At 38.2% G+C, this 19843-nt stretch overlaps 1 protein-coding gene and 1 long non-coding RNA gene across 3 annotated transcripts in view; one reads left to right on the top strand and one right to left on the bottom strand.

Moving 5' to 3' along the window:
- The window catches only part of LOC133650813 (uncharacterized), a 43209-nt gene that overhangs the window by 7048 nt on the left and 16318 nt on the right, over window positions 1–19843 (top strand). The window contains exons 1-2 of one of the 2 annotated variants that reach the window (XR_009826305.1): window positions 11858–11888; window positions 16609–16771. This is a non-coding gene — a long non-coding RNA (uncharacterized LOC133650813). Of the gene's footprint in view, window positions 1–11857; window positions 11889–16608; window positions 16772–19843 lie in introns of those variants that run through there. The other variant, XR_009826304.1, reaches the window with a different exon arrangement.
- spns2 (SPNS lysolipid transporter 2, sphingosine-1-phosphate) overlaps window positions 9625–19843 on the bottom strand; it is a 130208-nt gene continuing 119989 nt past the window's right edge. Inside the window, exons 12-13 of the mRNA XM_062048477.1 lie at window positions 17399–17445; window positions 9625–11797 (exon numbers count right to left, since the gene is read on the bottom strand). Coding sequence (XP_061904461.1) covers window positions 17403–17445 — 43 coding nt within the window. The 3' untranslated portion in view covers window positions 9625–11797; window positions 17399–17402. The remainder of the gene's footprint in view (window positions 11798–17398; window positions 17446–19843) is intronic.

The following is a 19843-nucleotide window of genomic DNA, read 5'->3' on the forward strand; positions in this document are numbered from 1 at the left end:
TGCTACAATTTTTTCGAGGATTTTCGAGATAAACGGAAGGTGGGACACCGGCCGGTAGTTTGCCAGGAGATCAGGATCGAGGTTAGGTCTTTTGAGTAGAGGATGAATAACCGCTATTTTGAATTCTAGGGGAACAGTGCTAGAGGAAAGTGATAAGTTTATAATATTTAACACTGATGGACCTAATAATACAAAAAGCTCCTTGATAAGTTTCCCAGGAATTGGGTCAAGTAAACATGTTGTTTGTTTTGTCCCATTTACACATTTTGACAATTCCTCCAATGTAATTTCATCAAAGAGAGAGAAACTATTTTGGAGGGCGGTATCCGTCGTATATACAGTCGTATTTGTGTTAATAGAACCCAGTTGTAGCTGAGATGCATTGTCTTTAATCTCTTTTCTAATGACTTCAATTTTCTTATTAAAGAAATTCATAAAGTCATCTGCTGTGTGGGTGGAGCTACTGGGAGGAGTCCCTTGTTGGGTTAGCGATGCTACTGTACTAAACAGAAATTTAGGATCATTTTTGTTGAGGTGGATGAGATTTGAGTAATATTTAGCTTTAGCTGAGGTAAGCATGCGTTTATAAGTTATTAAACTATCACACCATGCTTGATCGAAAACCTCAAGTTTAGTCGCACGCCATTTGCGTTCCAGCTTTCTACATGATAATTTCTGGGCTTTAGTTTCTTCTGTAAACCATGGGGTACGCCTTTTAGGGGCCCTTTTTAGCTTTAGCGGTGCTACACTATCAATGGTGTCGCGCAGGGCGTCATTAAAGTTGTTAGTGAGGTTATCAATAGAGCCCACATAATTTGGGAATGGTGCCATTACCGAAGGCAGTAGGTCAGTAAGAGTCGTCGTTGTGGCAGCATTAATGTTGCGGCTGCTATAGTAGTTATTATTATTATTATTAGTTTGTTGACAATGAGTCAGAACTTCGAATTTTATAAGGTAATGATCGGACATTACTTTAGTGTACGGGAGTATCGTAACTTTAGAGGTGGTGACACCCCTGACAAGCACCAGATCTATCGTATTACCGTTGCGATGCGTGGGTTCATTTATTATTTGTGTAAGACCACAGCTATCAATTATAGTCTGGAGCGCCACGCATGGAGGGTCCGATGGGGTATTCATATGGATATTAAAGTCCCCCATTATGATTATATTGTCGGCGTGCGTCACTAGATCAGCAACAAACTCTGAGAATTCACTGATGAAGTCCGAATAGGGCCCAGGGGGGCGGTAGATAACAGCCAGGTGGAGAGGCAGCGGTGTGACAAACTTCAAAGTGAGCACCTCAAACGAGTTGTATTTATTATTTAGGTTAGGTGTAAAATTATAGTTTTCATTGTATATTAGTGCGACACCCCCTCCCCTTTTAAGAGGTCGGGCAACATGTGTATTGGTATAGTTAGGAGGAGATGCCTCATTTAGCGCAAAAAAATCGTCTGGTTTGAGCCAGGTCTCGGCGAGACCAACGACGTCAAGTTTGTTGTCTCTAATGACTTCATTAACTAATAACGTTTTGGAAGATAATGATCTTATGTTTAAAAAGCCCATATTATAGGTAGTGGGCTGTTTTGAGGATTGTTTGTTGAAATTATCCGAAGTAGCAATATTAATAATGTTGCGTTTATTATGCGTATTGCACTTTAAATAGTTTCGACCATATCTAGGAATTGATACGACGGGGATATTCAGATTTTTTGCTTGATGTTGCGATAAACTGAACGCATCATAGTTAGCTACCTCAGTACAATGTATGTCTGCCTCTGACACGGTCACAAAAGAAAAAACATTATGTGAGTTGTGTTTTATTCTAAGAGAATTGCTATGTGTGCAGGGATTATCCATCCTGACGCCGGCTTGTTCTAGTTTAAATGGCTTCTTACCCGGAGACTCCACGCTTCTTTGGTTAGCTTTTCTCTTTGTTGTTAGCCCCGCTCGGCAACCCTGCTTCTGCTTCCGCTCGCACCGCTTATGTCGTCTCCATTGTCGGTCACCGCTAGCACTTGACTCCGCTGCTACAAAGGCCGCTCGATGTAGTCCGCGAAGTATTCCCATGCTAGCGAGGAGGTCCACCGTACATGCATTTTTCAGTCTATAACGACCCGATCCATCCACATCCAGAATTGTCTGTCGGTCGTATGTGATCACAGAGTGTTCACGCTTTGAGCCAGCCATGAAATTGACAGAAATGACGGGTGTTTTTTGCCAAATCGCTCTACACTCCTAAGAGCATTAGCGAGCCGCAGCATAGCCATAGCCATGCGCCGCCATCTCCAATTGAATGGCGCTTGATAGCGTCTTTTTTGCCAACCCTCTAAATTTCCCGGGAGACTCCCAAATTTCAGGGCGTGCTGGCACTGCTTTTAGCGCCCTCTACAGCCTGCCCAAACAGCATACCTGCTTGGCCACATGTATAATGCAGCTTTTGCTTGCTCACTTAAGTGACAGCAAGGCATACTTGTTCAACAGCCACACAGCTTACACTGACGGTAGTCGTACAAAAACAACTTTAATACTGTTACGTTACAAATATGCGCCACACTTTGAACCCACACCAAAAAAGAATGACAAACATTTCTGGAGAACATCTGCACTGTAACACAACATAAACACAACACAACAAATACCCAGAATCCCATGCAGCCATAACTCTTCCGCTCAACCGACGCACGGAGAGGGGGGAGGGGGTTGATGTGTGGGGGGGTTTGGTGGTAGCGGGGGTGTATAATGTAGACCGGAAGAGTTAGGGCTGCATGGGATTCTGGGTATTTGTTGTGTTGTGTTACGGTGCGGATGTTCTCCAGAAATGTTTTTTTCATTCTTTTTTGGTGTGGGTTTACAGTGTGGCGCATATTTGTAATGTAACAGTGTTAAAGTTGTTTTATACGTCCACCGTCAGTGTAAGCTGTGTGGCTATTGAGCAAGTATGCCTTGCTGTCGACTACGTGTGCAAGTAAAAGCAACATATAACATGTGGCCGGGCTGGCACGCTGTTTGTAAATGCTATAGAGGACAATTAATGCAGTGCCATTAGGGCACGCCCTTGATTAAGTAATTAGAGTGAAAATAGGATAATATTTGCCCTGGGAGATTTCTAGGAGAGGCAGTCTCCTGGGAAAATCGGGAGGGTCGTTAAGTATACTGGGAAAACCGGGAGGGTCGGCAAGTATGCAGCTGAGCCGCATCAGAGTGGTCAAAGAGCCGCATGCGGCTCCGGAGCCGCGGGTTGCCGACCCCTGCACTAGTGGTACACCAAAGAATCATTTGATCAAAGTAAAGTGTTTTATTTTCCCATACTCAAATTGTGGTCAAAATATTAAATATACTTATTAAATAAAACCTCTGCCTTGGTTTTAATGATCCATACTACTATAGTATTGTTGGTTTTCATGGTGGTTCTCGGAGAGCCAAGTTTTTTCTTAGGTGGCAAATGGTGAAAAAAGTTAGAGAACCACTGCTTTAGACAGTCATAATCTTACACGCTTTTGACACATGGTCAAACTCATGTGACAATTTAGCGTACACTGGGAAAAGGGAAGCTGGCAACAAGGATTGCCATCAGGACCATAATGTTAACGGATTTGCCGCTGGCCAGTGTAGAAGAAGAGGTGACAACGCCAACCAGAGGTGAGCCAGTGTCAGGGTCACGGGAAACTGACCCGTCGACTTCAACAAACGCAACCGCCAAAAAACTATCATTAAGCAGGTCTGCCAATTTAAGATGATCTGGTACTCCCTAGGGCAGGGGTGACCATTACGTCGATTGATCGCGGAGGGTGTGTCAGTCAATCGCCAGCCAGGCATTAAAAAAAATAGTCTTAAAAATTAGCGACCATCAATCTTCACTATGACGTCACTTTGGTCACTTGATTGACATTCGCGGCACCCAAGGATCTTGTGAGATGACGCTGCGGGCTGCGAGCTCAGTGTGAAGAAAAAAACGACTGGCGGGAAGGCGAGAAACACTTTTTATTTCAACAGACTCTTGCGCCTTACCTGCCGTCAAAAGCCTAAAGACCAACTACACAGTTCCTGTCTTCACAATAAAAGCGCTGCTCCATCTTATCCTGCGCTAACAAAATAAAAGTCTCAGAAAGCTAGCGCACACTAGCTAGCAAGCTACGGAGTTTGCCGTCAATGTATTTCTTGTAAAGTGTATAAAAACGACTATGAAAGCTGGACAAATAAGATGCCAAAAACCAACTACTTCCACGTGGTATTGGACAGAAAGGAGGATTTTTTTTCTCCTCCACAATGTAAAAACGAAAATGTGGAAGTAATCAGCACGACTGTAAATTCTGTCTGATTTTAATCAATGCAAGCTATATATATATGTATATATATATATATATATGTCTTAATTAGATTATCCAAAAAATAGTGCTCGATACCGTGGTAGAGCGTAATATGTATGTGCCCACACATACATATGTATATATATATGTATATATATATATATATATATATATATATATATATATATATATATATATATATATATATATATATATATATATATATATATATATATATATATATATATATATATATATATATATATATATATATATATATATATATATATATATATATTATATATATATATATATATATATATATATATATATATATATATATATATATATATATATATATATATATATATATATATATATATATATATATATATATATATTTATAGCTATATTTATAGACAAGAATATAAATTGGTGTATTACCTGATTCTGATAGCATATAACATATAGATATACTGTTTATATAAATATAGTATATATATATATATATATATATATATATATATATATATATATATATATATATATATATATATATATATATATATATATATATATATATATATATATATATATATATATATATATATATATATCCATTAGGTCAGGAAAAAACACAGGGGCTATATCATCCCTACAAGCCGGTTTCGCAGGTTTCCCTGCTCGCTTTTTCTTGCATTTCACACGCTTGAATGCGCTGCGATGCTTCCCAGCAGAGCCCACTGTCAGTGTGCTAAAATTAGTGTTTTGTTGTCTGGATTGCAATTCTATATTGCAGAAAATGTGTTAGAGATTATACAGTAGTGGACTATTTTGTTTCTCCCGTTTTGAACCCCTTTCCTTGTCAGAATAAATATCTGTTTCTGAAATCCTGCATCTGTGTCCAGAGTCCTATTTGGGTCTTCACAATTAGATGTGTGCTGTTAGTTGAACAACATCGCACTAGTGATTAGAGTGTCCGCCCTGTGATCGGTAGGTTGTGAGTTCAAACCCCAGCCGAGTCATACCAAAGACTATAAAAAGGGGACCCATTACTTCCCTGCTTGGCACTCAGCATCAAGGGTTGGAATTGGGGGTTAAATCACCAAAAATGATTCCCGGGCGCGGCCACCGCTGCTGCCCACTGCTCCCCTCACCTCCCAGGGGGTGAACAAGGGTGATGGGTCAAATGCAGAGAATAATTACGCCACACCTAGTGTGTGTGTGACAATCATTGGTACTTTAACTTAACTTTAACACAGCTCGGAGAACATGAATATATGAATGCGGACGGAAATGAGTGTTTTCATGGGCACATAATGCTAGTGGTACAGTCAAAAACCTCATTTACGTAAATAAGGCAGTCTGCACCACTTTTCATTTGTAAACAGTCTTAGTAGATCACATGCCCAGTAATAGTAAACATTATTCTATAGTTTGCACATGCTGTTTAGCGCCTGGTATTTGGATGTTAGTCCAAAACCAGTGAAGTTGGCGCGTTGTGCAAATCCTTTTCAACTTATATTCAATTGAATGGACTGAAAAGACAAGATTTAATGTTCAAACTGAGAAATTAATAATTAATTTGGCACAGGGCATTCAATGTTGGTTCTCGGCCTTGCCACTTACGTGCAGTGATTTCTCCAGATTCTCTGAACCTTTTGATGATATTACGGACCGTAGATGGTGAAATCCCTAAATTCCTTACACAACGTGCCAACTTCACTGGTATTTAGATGTTGGTAGATCAGGCCTTAAATGTTTGAGTCAATGTTAGTCTCAATCGGAGGTGATGTCACGTGCAACAAAGGCATCCAAATATGGTTCGATTTTACGTGATTCAGTACTCGAATTGGGTCGATAACTATAAAAGTACTGAATTCTGTACCCATCCCTAGTGACAAACAACCCCATCAAGGCTAACAAGCGTGTAACAACTAGTTGGGAAGCTAAATAAACTAAATAAATTGTGTAAAATAGTACAAGACAAATAATTGGAGATAAATATCTACTATTTGACATGAAAAACACACAAAAAAGAATCTTACCTCAACTTCAGCAGCCTAACTCCATAGAAAACTGGCGCTGATCCCGAGTCCTTCAAATTCCATACTACAAACCCCGTTTCCATATGAGTTGGGAAATTGTGTTGGATGCAAATATAAACGGAATACAATAATTTGCAAATCCTTTTCAACCCATATTCAGTTGAATATGCTACAAAGACAACATATTTGATGTTCAAACTGATAAACTTTGTTTTTTTTTTGTAAATAATAATTAACTTAGAATTTCATGGCTGCAACACGTGCCAAAGTAGTTGGGAAAGGGCATGTTCACCACTGTGTTACATGGCCTTTCCTTTTAACAACACTCAGTAAACGTTTGGGAACTGAGGAGACACATTTTTTAAGCTTTTCAGAGGGAATTTTTTCCCATTCTTGCTTAAGCTGAAGTTGTTCAACAGTCCGGGGGTCTCCGTTGTGGTATTTTAGGCTTCATAATGCGCCACACATTTTCAATGGGAGACAGGTCTGGACTACAGGCAGGCCAGTCTAGTACCCGCACTCTTTTACTATGAAGCCACGTTGATGTAACACGTGGCTTGGCATTGTCTTGCTGAAATAAGCAGGGGCGTCCATGGTAACGTTGCTTGGATGGCAACATACGTTGCTCCAAAACCTGTATGTACCTTTCAGCATTAATGGCGCCTTCACAGATGTGTAAGTTACCTATGTCTTGGGCACTAATACACCCCCATACCATCACAGATGCTGGCTTTTACACTTTGCGCCTATAACAATCCGGATGGTTCTGTTCCTCTTTGGTCCAGAGGACACGACATCCACAGTTTCTAAAAACAATTTGAAATTTGAACTCGTGAGACCACAGAACACTTTTCCACTTTGTATCAGTCCATCTTAGATGAGCTCAGGCCCAGCGAAGCCGACGGCGTTTCTGGGTGTTGTTGATAAACGGTTTTCGCCTCGCATAGGAGTTTTAATTTGCACTTACAGATGTAGCGACCAAATGTAGTTACTGACAGTGGGTTTCTGAAGTGTTCCTGAGCCCATGTGGTGATATCCTTTACACACTGATGTCGCTTGTTGATGCAGTACAGCCCGAGGGATCGAAGTTCACGGGCTTAGCTGCTTACGTGCAGTGATTTCTCCAGATTCTCTGAACCCTTTGATGATATTACGGACCGTAGATGGTGAAATCCCTAAATTCCTTGCAATAGCTGGTTGAGAAAGGTTTTTCTTAAACTGTTCAACAATTTGCTCACGCATTTGTTGACAAAGTGGTGACCCTCGCCCCATCCTTGTTTGTGAATGACTGAGCATTTCATGGAATCTACTTTTATACCCAATCATGGCACCCACCTGTTCCCAATTTGCCTGTTCACCTGTGGGATGTTCCAAATAAGTGTTTGATGAGCATTCCTCAACTTTATCAGTATTTATTGCCACCTTTCCCAACTTCTTTGTCACGTGTTGCTGGCATCAAATTCTAAAGTTAATGATTATTTGGAGAAAAAAAAACGTTTTTATCAGTTAGAACATCAAATGTCTTGTCTTTGTAGCATTTTCAACTGAATATGGGTTGAAAATTATTTGCAAATCATTGTATTTCGTTTATATTTACATCTAACACAATTTCCCAACTCATATGGAAACGGGGTTTGTACAATTTTAGAGACAGCGCCTTCTGGTGGTAAGATGTAACAAGTGTGACAACAAACCTTGTACTCCCTTTTACCTGCACAATGTTTTTGATTACTTTTTGTTATCCATCATTTATTGACATATTTTTGTTTTACTATACTTATTGTACTATCCATGTGTTTGTTTAAATATAGAACATATTTTATTCATTTTAACCCTTTCTGTACTTTTCTTTTCCAACTAAAAAAGGTAATCTCATTAATTTCGTTCAGTTCAGTTTAGTTCATGTTTGTTTGTTTCCTTATTGTTGTTGTAGTTGTTTTTGTTGTTGACACAAGTGAATACATGATAAATAATGTTGATTGGATTGAACTCTGCTTCTTCCTTTCAAGAATGCTCAATAAACATGTGATGCCATTCAATAAACTTGCATTGTAGATAAGTGATTATTACATTGAACAAATGTTATGAAATATTACAATAGGTTTTTATTACAAACTACAGTTCACAGATACATCAAAGTAGTGTTTTTATTACAAAAAGATGATTTTTAAATACAAAAGTTGAAATTTCTAAGTTCTCTTACGTAACCTTGTTATTTAGGATTTATTATTAATATTTTACTCTTATTATTATTGTTTGTCAGTTGTCAGCTCAATTCTAAACTTGCATCACAATATAGAATATTATATACAATGTTTAAAATATTTATTATTATTTATCTACTCAGAAAGTTCATGTTTATATTTGTATCTGTAAAATGTGCATTATTATTATCTTTATTAAAGCTGATATTTGATATTAGTTTTTTCATTGAATGTCATTGTGCAAGTGTACATAATATAGTGTCCATAAAGTAGTGTGTGCAAAACAAAGATTTGACTAATGAAGAAAGTGCATAAATAATCCATTTATAAATTATCTACAAATTATTATACAAATTATCTATCCACGGGACGGCGTGGCGAAGTTGGTAGAGTGGCTGTGCCAGCAATCGGAGTGTTGCTGGTTAATGGGGTTCAATCCCCACCTTCTACCTTCCTAGTCACGTCCGTTGTGTCCTTGGGCAAGACACTTCACCCTTTGCCTCTGATGGCTGCTGGTTAGCGCCTTGCATGGCAGCTCCCGCCATCAGTGTGTGAATGTGTGTGTGAATGGGTAAATGTGGAAATACTGTCAAAGCGCTTTGAGTACCTTGAAGGTAGAAAAGCGCTATACAAGTATAACCCATTTATCATTTATTTATAAACCTTCTCTTTAAATGAAATATTAACTTTTTTGTTCAATTATTTTTTTTACTTAAAATAATAATTTATATTAATTATAATTATTACTTATAATTAATAATACAAATAATTGTATGTTCTTACAATTGTTTGTGTTAGCTTAATTTATTATTGATTATTATATATTAATTATATACATACGTATAAATACAATACAATAGAAAGTATAAATATCAAAAAATATAATATATACAATAATGAAACTATAATACATGTAATATGTATAATAAGTGTAATACTGTAATAAATACATTAAGTTTAATAAATATAATAGTACAGTATAATGAATATATTAAATATAATGGGTGTAATAGATATAATAAAAGTGAGCCAAGAAGACATGTGAGATTAAATATTGTAGGTTTATTTGAATTACAGATGTGTACATTTGAATAAATCCCTGGTGGGAAAGCATCACAGTTGACATGAAGAATATATAATCATAATCATAATAGTTCACACTCGCCTTTGGGCCTCCAAATAAAAAGAATATCAGTGTTTTCTGCTCAAACATCAGAAATAGAAGACTAGATTTCTTTCTGTACATAATTCTTGTATGACAAGAAATTTCTAAAACCATCACTTCTGATGAGATGATTAACATGGATTTAGCAGGTGCTGAGTCAGCACAACTTGGCAGTCAATTCATGAGTTGTGACTTGAAAAAATTAAACTTTAACACAGTTGAAAGAAATCCCTGAACTTTACATGTGCAAAAAGATTAGTTACATAGAAAAATATGAAGCAAGCATCGACCTTCACTTCCTCCCTCTTCTGCGTGTAAATATGAAAAATAAACTGACACGATTGGATTGGGATACAAAAAGAACAAAGAAAATGTTCTTTACAAAATATGATATTTTACATGATGTTGTCCCACAAATAAACACATTATTTGCAACCACTTTTTAATATCATCATAATATAGCTACTGTATATTTTCCTATTATATTGGCATCGATGCATCATTTCTTTTCATTGTATTGGCATTCATGCATCATATCGCTAGTATGTTTGATGAAAATCTGGTAGTGTTGGAAAAAATGAAAGGAAGCTAAGAGGTTTAGTTGAAGATGTGCAAACTCAGCACAAACTTAGCATCGCACACACACACGCCCCTACACACACAATTTGTTGAATATAATCAACATGCTCTATATTTCCTTACAAATGTAAAAAACAATTAAAAATAAAAAAATTCCCAGCCTGCCATGTTTTTAAGTGGTTTTAAGTATCTAGCACAATTTCTCTTAATTTTTCGTATATTTCAACGTCACTATATTTCATCTTCCACCTCATTGACCAGCATGCAGGACTGCACAATATTAGTATTCAGTAAAAAGAGTATTAATATATTTTTTATATTGTGTACTATTTAGTCCATCATTTGACAGCAAGCATGATGGGAGAAAGTTGCTGATAAGGCAAAGTGGATTAAAAGCTTCCACAAACAAAAGTATTGCGTCTCATATACAACCGAAGAGTAAAAACAACATACTTTATATACATATAAATTATGAAATATAGGTAATCCAGTGTCCTTCTTTAAGATTGTGTCAAGTTGAGCGTGTAAAACAACACATTTGTTACCATGAAACAAAAAATGACAGCCAACTTTGTGGCATTTTCTAAAACAGGCTGTGGACGGAACTTTAAGCACTTTTGTTTACGTAACCATGGCAACACGGCATAAAGATAAAGCACATTTTGACATTTTCGTTTGAGATTACTTTTGGATTTTATATTTGACTTGCATCGCTTTCACTTCTTCACTTTGGTTTGTTTGCAGACGTGAGCGCCAAAGATTGTTAAAAAAAAAATATTCAAAACAAGCTGGAAATTAAAAGAAAGCAAATAAAAATTAAATCAAATGGACATTCAAAAATAATTGCAATGAAATTGTGAATTTTACAACTTTAAAAACACACATAAACAATTATTAAATTGTAAATATAAAACAATATCCAGAAATTATTAGCTTTTTTTTTTTTTTTACAATTTCAAATTTAAAAATGTAATTAGGAAATTAATTGAACTTTGAAGAAAATGTATTGGCCTCAACAATATTAAAGTGTTTCGCATAATTCCATCTACGTTTTGCAGTGAAGAATATAAAAGTGTTTTTAATGAACTTTGGGCACTTTATGAGAGATCATGTTGGTAAAGTTGCGTGTGAAAGTGTTAGTGTTTCTTGCGGCATAGTGATGATGTCATGAGGGGAAGGGCTCAGTGCAAAGTCTGGGAGGAATGTAACGACATGATGGCACTTGCTGCACAAGGCGTGCACAAAGAAAGGTTCAAAGGTCGGCATTCAGTAGTATGACATGGGGGAGGGGCACGGGGTCACTCCCCCGTGAAGGTTCAGTGGATCCTCATGAAGGTAAGCTGTTGTCGTCCCACCAGCTGAGAGTTGTCAAGCGTCTCCAAGGAGACGTTTCCTCACATGTCGTTAGAGAGTGTCCTCCATGTGTGAGAAGAATATGATATCGTCTGATGTTTGCTGCTTCTCTTTTGGTTGATGTTGTTGCTGAGTCACCTGAGAGGTCGAGAGAATTGGGATTTGATTTGTTTTGTAATCAACGTTCAACTCTTCATCTGTTAACTTCCTGATAACAACATCAATTAAGGTGTGTCTGAAACGTCACTTGTCATTAGCAGCACATGCTAACCACCCCAAGGCTCATTTAAATGCCGATTGTGTTTGCTATTCAGGAATGCAGCAAAGTGTTTCAAAGTAAAATGTTGCAGAATAAATATCTTTTAAGCTAAAGAGGCCAGGGGAAGGTGTGAGATGACTCAACCAGAGAAAATGATACTTTTAAATCTTAGCACTCTCCTACTGAGCCGCTCCTGTTCCTGTACATCAGGGGTGTCCAAAGTGCGGCCCGGGGGCCATTTGCAGCCCGCAGCTAATTGTTTACCGGCCCGCCACACATTCTGGAAATGCTATTGCAAAAATTAAAAAAAACATTAAAAAAAGTGGAATGAGGTGAAATCTAACTAGAAAAAGTTGCAATGTTGACACAAAGCTGCCATGCAGGCTGTTTTTTTTTTCTTTTGTCTATCTTTATTTTACTTTGTTTGCCATTGCTAAAAAAAAAAAAAAAAAATCAATGTTATAATGGATTATTGACCTATTCAAGGCTACAATTATTTCAAATATTTCACTTTAAAATGTTTTATGTGGAAAATATTGCAGACAATATTGTGTGGTTGCCATACAAAAACATCATTTTCTTTGACTAAAGAGCATAAAACAAACAAAATAGTAGTTCAAACGTAAAATCGACAGATATATCTGAAGTTGATCTTGTAACTTAAGTGTTGAAAGTAAACAAAAAAATGTATCACTTTATATGAGTGGGGCTCCTTTTGGATCCCAAATATATTTAATGGGATTTTATTTATCTTTTCACTGTGATTACTCAAAAATAATAATGAATCAATGGTGTCCTGCATTATTGATCTTTTTAAGGCTCTAATTACTTCACATCAAACATTGCTTTCTGAATGTTTTGGGCAGTGGGGGAAATACTGCATATTTCAGTTTTATTATAAAAAAACAAAGTTGTCTTTGACAGAAAAGGCATAATAAGAATAAGACTTTTTTTTTTTTAACTTTATATCAACCTGAAGTTGATATACTGAAGAGATTTACTGTAAGCGTTAAATAAATAAAAATAATAATAATTTGACTTGTTTTTAACATTTTAATGACTTAGACCCTTTATGGTCCCCGGAAGCCTAAAGGTAAACAAATCAAAATAGCCCCCGCATGCTTCAATTTTTCCGTGTGCGGTCCTCAGTGGAAAAAGTTTGGACACCCCTGCTGTACACTGTACTCACTTGTGTATCACGGACGATATGTTGTACTATTAATACTGTAACATTCCTGAATGGTTATTTCCGTTAAGCCAACTTTCTTCACCAAATGTTTCACATCACGTAGGTGAGGCGAATACATCAACTTTATGTTGACCATGCCAGTCAATTCTCTGTGTTCACAAGTGAGTCGTTGTGTATCTGCGACGACATTCCATTGTGCTTCTGAGTCGACCTTATTTCCCTGGGTTAATAATTAGAGTACAACATGTGCGTGCTCCTGATAAAAAAGGCAGGAAGGAGGAAGGCAGCGTTGATAAGAGTGCAGACAGTTTCACCCACAGCAAGAAATGTGAGTGTTAGTCCTAACTTCAAATCAAAGTGCCTACAAATTCATTTTTTCCTCCAATGAAAGCAAACGTTTTTTTCTCTCCCGCCTTGTTCCAAGTACGCTGGCAGGGATCTAAGCTGTTTGTGGCCACATTTCAGTCTTGAATACTATTTATGTATTTATTATTATTATTATTATTATTATTGGACTCCTGAAGGGCCTCCACCATAACGTCATCACCCCACATACACACTCTCAGTGTGTATACATGCACTAAAAAACTAATAGCCGTATTTTCTGGACCATAGAGCGCAACGGATTATAAGGCACACTGCCGATGAATGGTCTATTTTCGATCTTTTTTCATACAAAAGGCGCACCGGATTATAGATGGTAAATGGTAAATGGGTTGTACTTGTATAGCGCTTTTCTACCTTTTTAAGGAACTCAAAGCGCTTTGACACTATTTCCACATTCACCCATTCACACACACACATTCACACATTCACACACTGATGGGCGCATAAAGGAGTCATATTATTATGATTTTTTTCTAAATTGAAAACACTTCCTTGTGGTCTACAGCAGTGTTTTTCAACCTTTTTTGAGCCAAGGCACATTTTTTGCGTTGAAAAAAATCCGGAGGCACACCGCCAGCAGAAATCATTAAAAAACGAGACTCAGTTGACAGTAAAAAGTCGTGGATATGACTTTAAAGCATAACCAAGCATGCATCAATATAGCTCTTGTCTCAAAGTAGGTGTACTGTCACCACCTGTCACATCATGGCGTTACTTATTATGAGGTTTTTAATGTTTTAGTTCTTGTCTTGCGCTCCTATTTTGGTGGCTTTTCCTCTTTTTTTGGTATTTTCCTGTAGCAGTTTCATGTCTTCCTTTGAGCGATATTTCCCGCATCTACTTTGTTTTAGCAATCAAGAATATTTCAGTTGTTTTTATCCTTCTTTGTGGGGACATTGTTGATTGTCATGTCATGTTCGGATGTACATTGTGGATGGCGTCTTTGCTCCACAGTAAGTCTTTGCTGTCGTCCAGCATTCTGTTTTTGTTTACTTTGTCGCCAGTTCAGTTTTAGTTTCGTTTTGCATAGCCATCCCTACGCTTCAATGCCTTTTCTTAGGGGCACTCACCTTTTGTTTATTTTTGGTTTAAGCATTTGATACCTTTTTACCTGCACTCTGCCTCCCGCTGTTTCCGACATCTACAAAGTAATTAGCTACCGGCTGCCACCTACTGATATGGAAGAGTATTACACGATTACTCTGCTGAGCTCTAGACAGCACCGACACTCAACAACAACACATGATTTGCAGACTATAATTACTGGTTTGCAAAAAATATTTTTAACCCAAATAGGTGAATTTAGATAATCTCCCACGGCACACCAGACTGTATCTCACGGCCCACTAATGTGCCGCGGCACTGTGGTTGAAAAACACTGGTCTACATAACATGTAATGGTGGTTGTTTGGTCAAAATGTTGCATGGATTATGTTTTACAGATCATCTTCAAGTCGCTTTCTGACAGTCGCTTCCGGATGCGCCGTTTTGTTGGCGGTCTTTTTTACTTGGCTAACCTTCGGCAGCGTCTTCTCCCCGTCATCTTTGTTGTAGCGGTGTAGCGTGCAAGGACGGGAGTGGAAGAAATGTCAAAAGATGGAGCTAACTGTTTTAATGACATTCAGACTTTACTTAAATCAATAACAGAGCAGCATCTCCTCATCCGGAAAAAACAACAAGGAAATGTGTCTCGTGAAAAACCGTCTGACCGGAACTTTCTAATAATTAAAGTTCCTTGGGTGAATAATGTAAACCCACTACACCGGTATGTTTTAGCGCTTTCATGGCGAGTTTACTGACAGATATAAGTAAGAACTTTACACTACTTTATATTAGAAATGGCAACAGCGGAGGATGAATGTCCCATAACAAGAAGATAGAGAAAAAGAAGAAGATTTTCGACTACACGGACTACAAAGGCAGACGCGCGCAATTTTTCAGGACTTATGCAGATCCCAAATACAGATCAGCACGTACCAGAAGGTAAAAAAATGTGCTTTTGCATAATATTACGAAACAAAATGGCAGATAAGATGTCTTACCTTATACACACACCATAATGATACTCATATGTTGAAGCACAGTACAATCCATCAAGCTACCAAAGTCGTAAAACATTTTGATAGATTTGTGAGCGCCGTGTGTAATGTTCTACATTCTCAGTGGAACATTTAAAATGTTGGTGTTGTTTACTTGAGTCATATTGCCATCGTAGTGCAGTCTACACATATCTCTTATGTTTGACTGCCATCTACTGGTCACACTTATCATTACACCATATACCAAATAAAATTGCTTCGAGGTCGGTAAGCAAAACCAGAATTATTCCTTATATTAGGCGCACCGGGTTATAAGAAAATTAAAGGATTTTAAGTTTGCAAGCCGCACTGCTTGATGGATTGTCGGAGCATAGCCGTAAAAGACAACATAAGATTATTACTATGGTGTGTGTACAAGGACCGTAAAATAGCACCTATTAGCAGACATATAATCTGGCGTTTTGTTTCGCAATATTATGCAAAACCAACTTTTCTTACCTTCTGGTACCTGCTGATGTGTATTTGGGATCTGCATAAGTCCTGAAAATTCGCCTTTATAGTCTGTGCTGACACCGTAGTCGATAAGCTTCTTCTTTTTCTCTATCTTTTTGTTATGGGACATTCATCCTCCACTGTTGCCATTTCTAATATAAAGTAGCGTAAAGTTCTAACTTATATCTGTCAGTAGACTTGCTATGAAAGTGTTAAAAACTACCGGTGTAGTGAGTTTACATTATTCACCCACGGAACTTTAGTTATTTGAGAGTTTTTTCACGGGACACATTTCTGGTGTTGTTATTGCACTAGTGAGCCACGGATGAGGAGATGCTGCTCCGTTATTGATTTAAGTTAAAAGTTAAAGATAAAGTTAAGTTAGTAAGAAAAGTAAAGTCTGAATGTCATTAAAACAGTTAGCTCCTTCTTTTGACACTTCTTCCACTCCCGTCCTTGCACGCTACACCGCTACAACAAAGATGACGGGGAGAAGACGCTGTCAAAGTGGAGCCACGTAAATAGGACCGCCCACAAAATGGCGCATCCTGAAGTGACTTCTTCTTCTGTCGTGTGTCTTTAGATTTGCAGCTCCGTTGAGGCGAGCCAGGTCAACGTGTCATCGTCCAGGTCAATCAGACCTTGTTCGCCATGGTGGCCGGTGTTTGGGGCAAAGGGGGAGACAAAGACAGCTTCTACGCGGCCTCCCCCACGAGTAGCCTACAAGTTCAAAAAGCCTACAAAAGGTAAACTAATGTCTTTACCACGTCTGCAGACCGCAAAAAGCCTAGTTGGTTTAGCGTTACTGCAGCTCAACGTTAAAGGCCTTACCACCGCTAAACTCAACGTCATCAAACTGAAGCGACTGTTAGAAAGCGACTTGAAGATGGTTTGTAAAACATAATCTATGCAACATTTTGACCAAAGAACCACCATTACATGTTATGTAGACCCCAAGGACGTGTTTTCAATTTAGAAAAAAATCATAATATAACCCCTTTATTGCGCCTTATAATCCGATGCGCCTTTTTATGAAAATAGACCTGAATAGACCCACTCATCAGCAGTGCGCCTTATAAAACGGTGCACCGTCCATCAATCCATCCATTTTCTACCGCTTATTCCCTTCGAGGTTGCGGGGGGTGCTGGAGCCTATCTCAGCTACAATCGGGCGGAAGGCGGGGTTCACCCTGGACAAGTCGCCACCTCATCACAGGGCCAACACAGATAGACAGACAACATTCCCACTCACATTCACACACTGGGGCCAATTAAGTGTTGCCAATCAACCTATCCCCAGGTGCATGCCGTATAGTCCGAAAAATATGGTAATTGAGGCACTGGAAGTATCATGTGGAGAAAAGTTGGCTTACCTGATCACACCTTGACCGAAGTGTTGGGTCGAGACAGCTGGCTCAACCTGAAGACAGAAAGAAGACGTTAAAAATAAGCAAACGAAGGAGCAACATGACATTCAGGGCTGGAATGATCCAATACAAAAAAAGTTCCAGAATGAGCTAAAGAGTGTGTTGCCCCCTAATGGATAGGAGGACTTATTGGGACCAGAAGTTTTCACACTCAAAGAGTATGTCCAACGTTCATCACTTTTATTATAAATACTGTGACAAAAACAAAGAACAGCCGAGCTACTTTGATTTTATTTGAATGACTGACAACATTTAATTGAACATTATTTATGTCCTCTTAAAGGGGACCTATCATGGAAAACTAACTTTTTTTTAACGTACTGGTAACAGCTTTTGTGTATTTGGGATCTGCATAAGTCCCGAAAATGTTTAAATCAAATAGTGGAGACATTGCGGAGATATTTATAAAATAATCTTGCTTTTTGTAACATTTTGCCACAGGTGACCTGTGCAGATATATTTATTTATGGTAAAGGCTTACCCAAAGGTCTTTGTGTAAATTTGCCATTTTATTCATCATTGGAGTATTTATAGTCCAAACAAGGTACGACCAAGGTACAACACGTAGACTGAAAATGCCCTGTTATTGTTTGTTTTAACCAGCAACAGTCACTACACAAACTTTCAGTCTTATCTGAAGTGAAAAGTGCCTTACTTTTACTTTTATGATTTGTGGTATTTGCGCCTTTATCTCGTAGCTTTGAGTGTGTGAAAAGACCAAACTCTCACAAAAAGATGGATTTTCCGAAAAACTACGTTTAATGGCGTGCTCCATGACTACTATTTATGGCAATGCGGGAGACATCCATCCATCCATCCATTCTTTTTCTACTGCTTGTCCCTTTTGGGGTCACGGGGGGTGCTGGAGCCTATCTCATTCGGGCGGTAGGCGGGGTACACCCTGGACAAGTCGCCACCTCATCGCAGGGCCAACACAGATAGACAGACAACATTCACACTCACATTCACACACTAGGGCCCATTTAGTGTTGCCAATCAACCTATCCCTACGTGCATGTCTTAATGAAACAGTAAGTAATAACAGTAGGTTAGAAATGTGTACATTATATCCCAGAACCAGAGGTCTTAAAAGGAGATCCTCTCAAGTCCAATGATTGGAAGCTGTCCTTCTGTACTCTCATTGATCGCAAAAACTTGCCAGTTCAAGAAAAGCTATTCTTCCTGCACAAGTATGTTGGTGGCAACGCCAAGAGAGCTATTAAAGGCCATTTCCTTGCAGAAACAGAAACATTTTATCATGCCAAGGCATATTGTGAGACGATATATACATGGCATAAAATTGGCCCCAAAGACAGCGAGAATCTTCGTGAACTTTTTCTCAGCAGTCAACACTGTGAACTTCACCATTTTTCTGATGCAAGTGTTTCTGGCTATGGAATGTGGTCCTACCTCAGGACAATTTCAAAGTATGGAGAAGTTCATTGTGCTCTTGTCATTGGGGAAAGCAAGAGTTGCACCAGCAATGGTAAAAACAATCCCAAGGCTGGGGAACTCTCAGCTGCGCAACTGGCTACAAGGACAAGTGATGTGCTGTGTGTGATCTTGGGTACATTATTAATGATGGAAAAACGATTTCATGTATTTGTAGCCAACCGAATTCAGCAGATAAAATCAAGCACAGAACCAAGTCAGGGGCAATATGTTCCCTCTGAAAACAACCCAGCTGATCGTGCCTCTCGTGGACTCACTACAAAGGAGCTTACAGGGTCTAACTGGTTCACAGGACCTGATTTCTTGTGGCAAAGGGACCTCCCAAGGAAAATAAGATCACTGCCGGAGAACGACCGAAAATCAAAAGAACACAGGTTTTCACAACAAAGGCAAGGAAGGAGAGGTCTCTAACAGACCGCCTTTAAAAGTTTTTGGATTGGAAGAGAGCGATATTGCAAGACTTAAGCGGTTTGCAAAGGAGGTGAAAGAGCATAAAACAAGATCCAATAAAGTGACAACACTTGAACAAAGAAAGTATGCTGAACAACTAATTATTCATTTAGTTTAAAAGGAAGTGTTTAGTGAGCAAATCAAGTCTCTGAATACAAAAAAATAAAAAAGAGTAAGTCAACTGAGCTGCACAAGTTGAACCCATTCATTGATAGCCAAGACAGAAACATTCTGCCTTGATTGAGAAGCAGGTTAAAGTGCTCATTATTACTTTTTGTACATACTAGCTTCAATGCTATGTGGTGCTATTTTCATTGTATTATTGAACCTTTCTTTCATTTGTCTGTCTATATTTAGCTCTACGGTGTAATAAACATCAGTAAAAAAAAAACTGGAGTCTTGCATCCAATCAATGGGCGGTCATCGAATTCCAAAGTGCACGATAAACGCAAGAAGGCTAAAAAAGTACACAACATAATGATGAGTCAG

This window comes from Entelurus aequoreus, linkage group LG05 (genome assembly GCF_033978785.1).
Source record: "Entelurus aequoreus isolate RoL-2023_Sb linkage group LG05, RoL_Eaeq_v1.1, whole genome shotgun sequence".
Taxonomy (NCBI): domain Eukaryota; kingdom Metazoa; phylum Chordata; class Actinopteri; order Syngnathiformes; family Syngnathidae; genus Entelurus; species Entelurus aequoreus.